The following is an 11,997-nucleotide window of genomic DNA, read 5'->3' on the forward strand; positions in this document are numbered from 1 at the left end:
TTGTTATAGAACAATTCCCCTTACCCACTTGCTTCAGGAGGAAATCTAACAATGACTTTTCCCATCTCTGAACCTGGAAGATCAACAAATTTTCCAATATCTTGTTTCTTTTCTGTTGTCTTGAAATTAAAATACAAAGGAAATTATTCAATTGCAAATGTGAACCCAGGAATTAATGAAAATAAATAATAGGTCCACTAATAAATAATTATATGAAAGCACTACTGCATATTCTGTTCAAAGGTATTTTACATTAAGATATCTTATGTAACAATATTCTGTTTTTATATTCTGTTTTTGCACCAGGTAGATCCACACATTAAAATGGAACAAGTATTTGGGGGAATACCACCAAGCAAGTATCAATTATTATTTTAATACAGGTCTGTGATTCAATTTCTTAATTCAAACCAGATAGGTGCATGTCCTTCAAATTGATACTGGACTGTTAGTGATTCAAAAGCAACAGTTTTAGTTGCTTTTAGTTTTAATTCAACATAAAAGGTTTAATTTTAATTCAACATGTAAGGTTTTTAAAAGCTTTATTTTCATTCCTAATAAACATGTTCATGCTGTGTATGAATATACATGTGCCTGCATGCCTCTATATGCAAATTGTTTCATTAGGATATAAGTATAAAAATGGCTCATTCAGGTATTATCTATCTATATTTTGATACACTCTGAAACAGAGATTGCTGAACACTTACCACTTTTATTTTTCGAACAGTGTCTCCCGCAGTCCATTTGGAATCTACAGATTGAAAACTATTTTGTGCTTCAAGAAACTTGTACCAGCGTTTTACATGAACAGGACCATTACTTTGAGGTAACTGCTCCTGCCATATATTGTTTCCTATTTGAAAAGATAGATTTATTACAAACTAGGAAATACCGTGTGGCAAGATTATATAACTAACACAATTTATACCAAAGATAGCATAATTAAGAACTGCAATTTAATTATAAATAATAATTGGAAAAATAGCTATTGCAAAGAGAGCATTTTTCTATCTTATTTTACTCTGTGGAGGAGGGAAATAGAATCACTCAGGCCTAAATTCTCCAAAATATTTAACTACATTTTGAGGAAAAAAACAGTCAGTATATTTGTTGTTGGAATCATGAGAAACAATAGGACAAAACTGGTCAAAGAAAATGCATTTGAACTTTAAGTTCAATGTGTTGTATCAAGTCTTTTTCCTCTGTGGATACAAATGGGTTGCATTTACAAAATAGGAGCTGAATTTGTGGAAAAGATACTTCTGTATAATGAATAGGAGTATCTTCCATGTATAAATCAAAGACAATAAATTCAGCACAATTATCATATTTTATTGTGGTAAAATGTTGCTTTCATGTCATTTTATTTTCTACTTGGACTGTCCTTTTAGACCACTTGGTAATTGGATGTTAAAAGGTGACTGATAATTTAGCAGCCCTGCACTTTATGGTCCGGAAAGTTGTAGAAGCTCTACTTCTCGTCTCATTTTGTGAGGCAATAAAAACTCTTTACCAGAAAATCTAGAGCAAAATCTATCTCAGAAATGCTTAATTATGTTTTAAAGATAGTTCGTGATTATCACTGTCCTCATTATTTACATTTGACTTTTCAATTATATTTTACATAAGTAAATCTGACTTTGGAGAAATTTTAGTAAATAAATGTGTTGGAATATGTGTGCCTTACATACACCACACACACATGCACTGATATTCAACCCTCAACCTTTATATACTCCTAAATGTAATAAATAATTAAAATCAGATATAGAGAAGTTTCTATGGATTTTAATTTCAAAAGTTAAGCTCATTTATGTATTGGAACATACATATATAGAAGTTCATTTGCATAAATGAACTTATAGGTGTATTCAGGGGTGGGATTCAATTTTTTTAACAACCGGTTCTGTGGGCGTGGCTTAGGTGGTGGCCATAGCTTGGTGATTATGTGACTGGGTGGACATGGCTTGGTGATCATGTTATTGGCTGGGCATGGCCAGCTCAATTTCACTCACATCGAGGCACGCATCTCCTCACCTGGCCTCTCATGACTGTGGGGATGCTGCAACAGTCGTAAGGGTGAAAAACGGTCATAAGTCACTTTTTTCAGTGCCACTGTAACTTTGAATGGTCACTCCACACAAGCAAAGTACCAGCAAAGGAGAGGGGAAAAAAACTCCAGAGAGGTTCCTGAGACAGGAAGTCTAGTCCTGCCAAGAATGTAATAAGGGATAACGGAGAGGCAGTTTCTGTAAGCAACACCAGAATGTTTCCTTCCTGCCTTCCCTACAGGATTAGGCCAGTAATTTCTTCTAACAACTGGTTCTCCGAACTGCTTAGAATGTTAACAACCGGTTCTATCGAATAGGTGCGAACTGGTAGAATCCCACCCCTGTGTATATTCCAGTACATAAATGAGCTTTTTTCAAGATATTACCATGCTGTTATATTAACAGCAGCAAGGATTTTATGCTTTTATGCACAAAAATGGAAAGATATTTTAATTCCTACAATGATTGAATGGAAGAAAAAATTGGTAACTATGACAAATTAATAATACAAATCAAAAAAGAATTGGAAACGTGGGGGAAATTACAGCTATCACTACTGGGGAAAATTGCAGCAATTAAAATGTCTACCCTACCAAAACTACTATATATTTTTCAAACTGTACCAATAAGATTGGATAAAACCTTTTTTAGATAATTAGATCGAATAATAAGTAAATTTGTTTGGGATGGGTACTTAGTGAGTGCAACGAGGACCTTGTTAAAGTCCCAAGTGGGATAACGGTGAACTGCTGGCGGGTGCAAATTTGTGGCTCCTCGAAGGAAACTCCGTATGTGTGGGTGATGAGAAAGAGACAGTAGACCCTCACAAGTGACAACTGCTGCCGAAGCCACCACCTGTCTTTTCAACATATTAGGTGATAATCCCTTGTCAAACCCCTCTTGTAAAAAAAAAAGCTAGGATAAAAATGAAATTGTTATAGGACAAAAGAGAAAGGGGTGGCTTTGGACTCCGACTGGAAAATGTATTATCAGGCTGCAGCTATGGTATGGATTAAAGATTGGATCAGCCTGGAAAATAGAAGAGTATTGTCAATAGAGGGTCACGACTTGCAGAGAGGGTGGCATAGTTTCCTATGGGATGGGAAATGTAAACAGCATGTATATTTTCAGAGACACATGATTAGAGATTTATTAATTCGGGCATGGAACAAGATTAAAAAGAATCACTATACTAAAATACCGAACTGGTTGTCAACTATGGAAGCACAAATATACCCAAACGCAATGGATCTGGGGGAAAAGAGGAGTTACAAAGACCTATTAGACCCACAAGGAAGATTAAAAACAAGACAAGAATTACAGCAACAAAATATAAAGATGGATTGGTGGCCATACATGCAAATCCAGCCAAGATATCAAAAGGACAAAGAACAATTTGGTTTCTGCATGGAAAAGCATCAGTTAGATAAAATTCTACAAGAAATGGAAAAGAAAATGATTTCAAGAATATATAACTTTCTACTAGATTTTAAAATGGAAGAGGAGGTGGTCAAAGAAACGATGGTGGTATGGGCGAAAAATGTTGGCCATAATATAGACCTGGAAAATTGGGAAAGAATGTGGGGATCAAATTACAAACTAATTACATCCACAGCATACAAGGAAAATCAATACAAAATGTTCTACAGATGGTACCTTCCTCCTGCTAGATTGGCAAAAATGTTTAATTCAGACCCAAATTGTTGGAAATGTGGAAAAGAAAAAGTCATTTATTTTCATACCTGGTGGACATGCCAGGAAGTGAAAAAATATTGGAATACAATTAGACAATGGATAGAAGAAATCACGACTCAGAAAACTGAATTTAATCTGGAAACTTTTTTATTAGGTATAATAACACAAAAATGCAATAAAACAGATAGATATATTATGTTACTTATATTAACAGCTGCAAGGATTTCGTACGGATAACTCTGGAAGGAAAAAAGGGTTCCACCAGAAGGCATGGTTATTAAAAAAATAATAGATTGTATAGAGATGGACAGGCTAACGATGAAAATAAAAGACAAAGAAGATTCAATTTATTATAGGGCCTGGGATGCCTGGTATGAGTGCTTTAGAAATAAAAAGAAAATAAAATGGCAATTAGGAAAAGAATGAGGGAATATGTAAATATGTAAATATACCATGGAGAAGATTGAGATGTAAGGATAAAAGATATTGATTTATAGTAAGAGAAAGATATAATGGTAAAGGAATAAGTAAATACATATACTGAAAAATGTGAGGAAATGCAAAAGATGTCTTGATGTTGATAACAATGTATAACATTTTATGTTTTTTAAAATTTGGAAAATTAATAAAAAATGTATTAAAAAAAAACTGATGGAACTTAATCAAAGAAAAAACACATCCAACTTTGTTTCTGCTTGGAAACCGCTTCTGGATATTGTTCTTGAGATGGAAAAAAAATGAAACTTTGATTTTTCTGGTCAGTTTGTTATTACAGAAACGGTTAATACGTATTAATATATAAAAGTAAAAAGTTGAGATTGTAATGTTACTATCTTATTCTACTGTGCTAAAAAGGGTCAGGAGTCACTGCTTTTTCTGTCTTTTTTTCCCATTTTCACTTCCCTTTTCCCTCCCCTCTTTTCCTACTATTTTCATTTTCTTTTGTATTTTTGTATCTTGAAAAGCTTAATCATTTAAATCTTAGAAAAAAAGATATGACTATGCTACTATATTCACTACATTCCCTTACCTTTTAATGCTGCCCAAACACTGAAATCTGCAAGGCTCAAACAGTTGCCTACTAAATAGGTCCTCAGAGAAAGGGAATTATTGAGCTCTTGGATGGCTAAAGCAAACTCAGTGGGAGTGGATAGTTTTGTGGTGCTGAATTCCATCCAATGGTCAATCTGTGTAGAAGAAGAAGAAATATACTTGATAAATTACATAAAAGATTGAATTATAGCCAATAAAACCTATTGTTTCATTAGAAAAAAATCAGTAGTAGAAATAACTAAATAAGAGTTACCGTATTTATCGGCGTATAACACGCACAGGCGTATAACACGCATCTTCATTTTAAGAGGGAAATTTCAGGAAAAAAAATTAAATTTCTAAATAAAAACTTTGAAGCAAAATAAGGGTAGCTCAGAACTTTTTTTTTATTAATATTATTACCACTTATAAGGTAAATCAGTGGTCCCCAACCTTTTGTACCAGGGACCGGTTTCAAGCAGAAAATTTTTGCAAGGACGGGGGGAAGAGAAGAGAAGGAGGCTTGCTCTCTCGCTGCTCCACCATCCAAGGAAGAAACTGCTTCAAAGAAGCGGGGCTTTTCCTGTCGCCGCAGCTATTCCGAGCGCCCGTTTCACCCCCACTCCCACCCGCGCTTCAATCCACAGTGTCCCATTCTGCCTGCCTGCCTGCCTGCCTTAGTTTCTGGTTGTTTGGGAGCAGCTTCGGCTGAGAATAATAACTATTCGCCTCTTTTACTCAGCCGAAGCTGTTCCGATTCAACCATTAACGAAGGCAGGCAGGCAGGCAGAACGGAGCACTGCGGGCGGGCGGGCGGGCGGACGGGTGGGGTGGGGGGAAACGGGCGCTTCAGGGAAGCTGCGGCGACAGGAAAAGCCCCCGCTCTTTGAAGCAGTTTCTTCCTGTGCTGGTGGAGGAGCGAGAGAGCGACTGAGAGAGCTGACCCAGAGAGAAGGACAGGCTTCGGTTGCTTCCTCCCTCCCCTTCTTTCATTTGTGTCCTTGATCCCCGATCCCAGCAGCATTCACCGAAGGCTTCTTAACATTATATCGGCGTATAACACGCATACATCATTTGCCCCCTATTTTCAGGGGGAAAAAAGTGCGTGTTATACGCCGATAAATACGGTATTCAGATAATGAAATTCTAGAATTTAAAGAGTTATCAGCTAGCACTGATGTTACCTAGCTTGAGTAATGAAACCTCTGCAAGAAAACCTAAGCTAAACCTAACCTAAGAGAGTATCAAGGACCCCCCATACATTCAAGTGCTGCAAGTTTGGAGCTATCATTTCATTACAGGAACCCCTCTGTGCAGTTTAGGAGGGAATAAAAAATCAGCAGAAGGGAACAAAAAGGGAAATAGCAGCTCCATGAATGTAGTGCAAGGTAATACATTTCCACAGGGAAGGGGGGAGAACCCTGATTGCAAATGCATCTGTAAGCTCTAGCAATTTCATCATATAAACAAAAGCAGTATTGCACAGTTGTGATACAAGTTCCAACTGTTTGTACACGCATGCAACATCACAATCTATACCCAAAAGGGGTGGAGCTTGTCGCATATCAGTGCAATGCTGTTTTCATCATTTACCTTTCTTGTCCCCTACTCCTCTACCCCTTTGAATATGTTTTTTTTCTGGCATATAGATTTCAAACAATATAGAAATGCTGAAACTGAGCACAGACACCAAGGAGACCTTTACGTGGAAAATGGTTTACCTTTAAAGAAAACCCGCATTGGCAATTCTACTTAATGCTTCATTCTGCTGTGGAAAAGGGCCCATAAAGGGACGAAAATATACAGTACAGATAGATCTTGAATTACAACAGTTGAGCCCAGAATTCATGTTGCTAAGTGAGAGATTTGTTAAGTGAGTTTTGCCCCATTTTACAACTTTTCTTGTCATATTTGTTAAATGAATCACTGCAATTGTTAAATTAATAACATGATGGTTAAGTGAATCTGGCTTCCCTGCTGACTTTGCTCGTCAGAAGTTCGCAAAAGGTGATCACATGACCCTGGGACAGTGCAACCATCATAAATATGAACCAGTTGTCAAGCATCTGAATGTAAATCACATGACCATGGGGACACTGCAACGGTCATAAATGTGAAAAATAATCATGTGCACTTTTTTCAGTGCCATTGTAACTGTCATTAAATGAACTGTTGTAAGTCATGGACCACCTGTATTAGATTTCAAAAATAAAGTTTCTATAACATGAGAACTGCTAGTTCCTGGGGTATATTGATAGAATATTTTTTAAAAACCCATCCTGTACCTCTAAGAAATTAGAAGATCATTTTTTACCTCAGTATGCTCCAGCAAATTAGATCCATATAATCCAGCAGATGTGGCAATTCTAGCCAGATAACGCACTATAGAATTCACATCAGTGAATGTAACTTGACTGTTTTAAAAAATTGAACATATATGTATTTATCAATATTTGAAGTAGAATTGTTTTGGAATTCATTATGATATGCAACCCAGCATGATGTTTCCAGATTAATTCATAGCCATTCCACCCCATAAATTAAATATTGCAAACACAGTAGAAGCTAATGAAAATTTAATTTTTTGATAAAATAAAAAGCTATTTTAAAAAGCTACTGAAAATTGAAGAGACTTGCCATTTTCCATGCATAAATGCAACACTTCATAATAAAAGAATTCTCATCATCGAGCAAGTATAAACAATGTTTGAACAAAAACGGATCATGTGGTCAGCCCTTCATAGAAGTACAGCACTGTCCATTTTCTTATTTGCCTGATGATAATAGATTTATTGTGAAATGCTGCATTTCTGTATTTTATTTAAAATTGTGTGGCACATTTAAAAACCATTTTTATGTAACTAAAATGGTCAAACAAAGGGGAATAAAATAAGTAATTATATCTTCCTTGGAGGGACAGGGAATACATCACAAAATGTAGAAAGGATTTATATCACTAAGATTCTATGCAAAATACATGCCTGGGTTTTACATATCACTTCTCCCTGCCTTTCATCTTCCTGGGATGATAGGGAATTTTAAAGGTTTTATTATCTAGGACTACAAGACTAAGTAAAAATCACAAAAGTCTCCCACAGAGAACATTTTCTGCAAACCTAAAGAAGATCTCAAGAGCCATAAAATAAATCTGGGGACAATTTTTATTTTTAACAATTTAATTTTAAAAGTTCATCTGAGCTTGATATGAAATTTTGTGTGTGTGTGTGTGTGTGTGTGTGTGTGTGTGTGTGTGTGTCATTTATTTTTCATTCAAAAAAAGGCATTAAATTTTCATTGTTTCATTACTTACAAGTCACAATTTTCAATGACTCAGATTTCTTTTTAAAAAAATCAATGCTATTATTTCACAATGGAAAAGATGACAATTTCAATGCAGCATAATCTATACCCTTACAGCTACTAAGAAAAGCTGAGTTTCGTAGCGGAATTAACTATTCTCTTGAAAAACTAATCAGGTTTTGACTTAGCAATTAAATCAGAGATCACTCACTTAGTCAGAAGTTGAAATAAGGCATAAAGCAAAAGCAATTAAGTTCATATCAATGACTTCTTCCTTCATCACTATTATAGCAGAAGATGACCAGTTTTGGAGAACACACAATAATGAGATCTCATCACCCTCCAAAAATGGAAAGGTGAGACAGAAATGACATTCTAGATGTACAATCCAACATATAACCACCCATATCAGTCACATATCCGTTTTAGAATTTTATTTTCTCATTTCCTTAAAATCCATCAAGCTATCAGATCTCATGACAATTACTATACCACTGGTCGATGAAAGGGAAGATTTATAAAAGCCTTATTTGAGTCTAATGTCAGTTCCGTAGTAGGTTCCAAGAAGAAGAAAAAAACTATCACATATATCTGAACAAAAATTATTTGACGGCTTTTGGAGAGAAAAAACAAAAGAAAAACATATATATGTATGTATATAAAAGTCATTTTACAATGCAGAAATGATGAGTAATATTAAGAAGTATAATAATTGCATTTCATCCTTCAGGGTAATGAACACAGCTTTTCTTCATTTTCGTAGCAGCATCAATATAATAATAACTAAATTTTAAAAGCAATAACAGCAAAGAAACAAAAACTTACTCAGATATCCGTAGAATGGTTTCTTTGCCTTCTTCAACTGAAACTTTAACATGATCCTTTACATGTTCTACAGTCAGCAATGCTCCTAAAATGATTATAAGAGGGCTTATTTCACAGATATACTTTTTTTTAAAATTCTCCACTTTTACCTGAAGTTTACCATCAGGAAAACTTTAACACTGTATCAATTGCCAACAACCTTTTCAGTATTAAAGAGAAGGCCTAAAATGTAAAGCCAGAGAAACTCCTCCCCCCCCCAAAAAAAGTTCCAAAGTAGTGCACCATCACTTCCATGCCCTCCTCCATGTGGTCAGTCAACTTGACTGATAGGCTGCAGTATTCCTGCTGAGGTCATGTTTGGTTTGTTTTAATTACTGAGATAATCATTTGCCAGTTTGTTGTACATTGTTCAGAATCAATGAGAATGGACCGGTCTATATGTCAAAAATATTATATAAATTAAACTTCATGGGCCTGTGGAGTTAAGTCCCATTGATATGAATCACTCTACATGTAAAGTAGAGAGCTAAAGCTGTGAAAACTTGGGAATGGATTGAGATAGGAGAAATAATGCAGGGGAATTTAAGCCTCCTCCTTTTAGAAAAAGCAGAGTAATTTCCAATAGATTTATGGGAAGAAGAGAATCCCAAAATGAAGTCTACTGAGCAGCAGTGATGGCTGGAACTTGAACCTGAAGCCTAGCAATACCAAATTCTCAAAAACTTACTGAAGCTTCCAGGTACACATATGCAAAAGCTACAGGCTATTTTGGAAAATCTTAACCTTTCAAGATTGTAAATAATTCTGAAAAATCATTATAGTCCTTAGATTACAATAAGAAACTACCTTATTGTAATGTTGTATTATATTAAAGTAATAAAGATGTGTTAAATTTCCAAATCAAACCTTTCCAAAAATCCACTCCTGACTGCAATGTATAAATTCCCACAAAAGTACCACAGCAGCAACATCAGATCCTAGTTGACTTTGAAAAAAGCTAGATATGGGTGAAATTGGTTAGCACTTTAATAGGAGACTGCTGAGAAATCCTACACCTATAAGCCAGACTGGGAAAAATTCTGATACGACTGCAAACCACTTCCAGCTTATTGATAAGAATCACACATCACATTATTAGAAGTTGAGCTGAACTTAAGAACCAGGAGCATTTAATCTTTCTAAACAATTATTTAATGCTGTAGCAAAATACTGTATATAATTATATGTTATGCAAAACTGAATGTTCAACATTTTATATAATTATGAAGCATCACTGCAGGCAAGATTATTTATTACAATCTACTCTACAGTCTTTTTGGGATACAGAATGACAAGTTAAAATTACACACCTAGAAATTCTATGACTAAGCATAAATGCTCTAGAGCGACACCCTACTATGCCTGTGACAGCTCAGATTTTTAAAAAAAACATTTAAGCAACTTTATTAAGAGGTTATGCCACAGAAAACATTTGTGCCACATAAATGTTTAAACTATTGCTTTTAGAAGATTGTTATATTTTTAATTTGTTCTCAAATTCAGTTTTCATCTGTAGATTATATTCTGCTTTATAACATTAACCCAACATGTCACTGCCACATCTTATTACATTCAGCAGGACTTATACCCAAGTAACTGTACACTATTCTAGATAACAGTTAAGAAAATATCCAAAACGATCACAAAACTAGGAAGATCACATAACCTTGGAATGGGAAATATAATATATAATGGGACATTTTCAAGGCATTTGATATTTTGAGTTTCACTTTAAAATCCAGAGCATTTAAGCAGCAAAATATAAGTAAACTTGACTTTGACAGAGAATAAAGTGACCAAGCAATGTTGTGGTTGGAAAAAAATGCAGCAGCCAATCTGTATATTTACACATGTGATAACTGATCTGGGGTTACACTACTACATTCACTACTACTACATTCAAAAGCCACACCTCGTTGACAAGTGAAGCCAAAATGTGACTTTTCTGCATAAGCCCGAGTTTGACTGGCCAGCGGTATGAAAAGGCGTTAGATAACCAAGAAATACAAGTTAGTGGGTGAGAAACGCCGATGGCCTACATTGACTCCTTCCCAGTCTCCCACAATTTGTGCCACGTGTCAGTGCCTTTCTCACTAATCCCCCTCCACTGAACGTCTGGACCTCCTGGCCCGCGTCTCTATCAATGTAAAAAGCCCTTGTGGATTCATCATCTCAGCCTCCTCCCCGACGACCTCTTGCTTTTTGTTAGTCCTACCCTCACACACACACACACACACACGACCCAGGTGACAGGAGCCTTCCGCCCGTCGCTTTGACCTCATCTAGAAACGTTTACCCAGGAACCGGCTTTAGCGAAAGAGAAAGAGAAATGAATGAAGAGTCGGCCAATGGCTTCCCGCGGACTGTGCCTGATGCAACATGGCAGCAACACCTGGGCCGGGCAAGGCAGCCGGGAGGGGAGAATTGGAGCGGGGTCGGGAGGTTGAGGCCTCACAACCGGCGTATATTTCGGGCAACAGGAGCGGGAACTCCTTACCGAGAGGCAGATCGCCGGGGTTGACAGTCAGGCTCAACGCCATTCCAGCAGCGGCACTAGGAGAAACAACCGGGAAGGAATGCGACGCGGTTGAGAGGACCGAGACCGCCCTCCCCTTCGCCAATCGGGCTGTAGTCCCGCCCCGATCCCGCCTTCCATATTGTCACAAGGCTGAGCCAGCCTCGTCTCCGCTTTCGCCTCCCTCCTGACCGCGAACGCGACTTGGAGTTTTTCCACTCTCAGGAGCCGCAATGGCAGTTCCCACGTTGGGTTTGAGGAACGCGTGCGAGGTTTTTTCCAAGCACGTTTCGTATAGCCCTTAATTAGACCCAACAGAATGAAGCCCAGGTTTGCTTCTGTTGAGCTTCACAAAGATTGGAAAGCTGAGCCCCTTTTTGGTCTTCAGAAACATCACTCACGAAAAGGGGCAGACTCTGCCACACCTTTGTCTGGCACCAGCTGTTTCTGAAAGCTGCATCTGTTTCAGATGCAATGCAGAGGAAGGACCATTAATTCAAACTGCTAGTTTTTGAGGTTCAGAGCTATCAGTCAAAC

General features: G+C 36.8%; 1 protein-coding gene across 3 annotated transcripts in view; it reads right to left on the reverse strand.

The window, feature by feature from the left end:
- Window positions 1–11,540, reverse strand: part of EPRS1 (glutamyl-prolyl-tRNA synthetase 1) — a 48,492-nt gene extending 36,952 nt beyond the window's left edge. For all 3 annotated transcript variants that reach the window (XM_026682545.2, XM_026682537.2, XM_087964049.1), the window contains exons 1-6: window positions 11,443–11,540; window positions 8,907–8,991; window positions 7,096–7,195; window positions 4,780–4,936; window positions 711–856; window positions 25–119 (exon numbers count right to left, since the gene is read on the reverse strand). In XM_026682545.2, coding sequence (XP_026538330.1) covers window positions 25–119; window positions 711–856; window positions 4,780–4,936; window positions 7,096–7,195; window positions 8,907–8,991; window positions 11,443–11,485 — 626 coding nt within the window. In that variant the 5' untranslated portion in view covers window positions 11,486–11,540. The remainder of the gene's footprint in view (window positions 1–24; window positions 120–710; window positions 857–4,779; window positions 4,937–7,095; window positions 7,196–8,906; window positions 8,992–11,442) is intronic.
- Between the last annotated feature and the right edge of the window lie 457 nt (window positions 11,541–11,997).

Source organism: Notechis scutatus, chromosome 1 (assembly GCF_049901735.1).
Source record: "Notechis scutatus isolate UNSWTSFEM ecotype Mainland chromosome 1, rNotScu1.2, whole genome shotgun sequence".
Classification (NCBI taxonomy): domain Eukaryota; kingdom Metazoa; phylum Chordata; class Lepidosauria; order Squamata; family Elapidae; genus Notechis; species Notechis scutatus.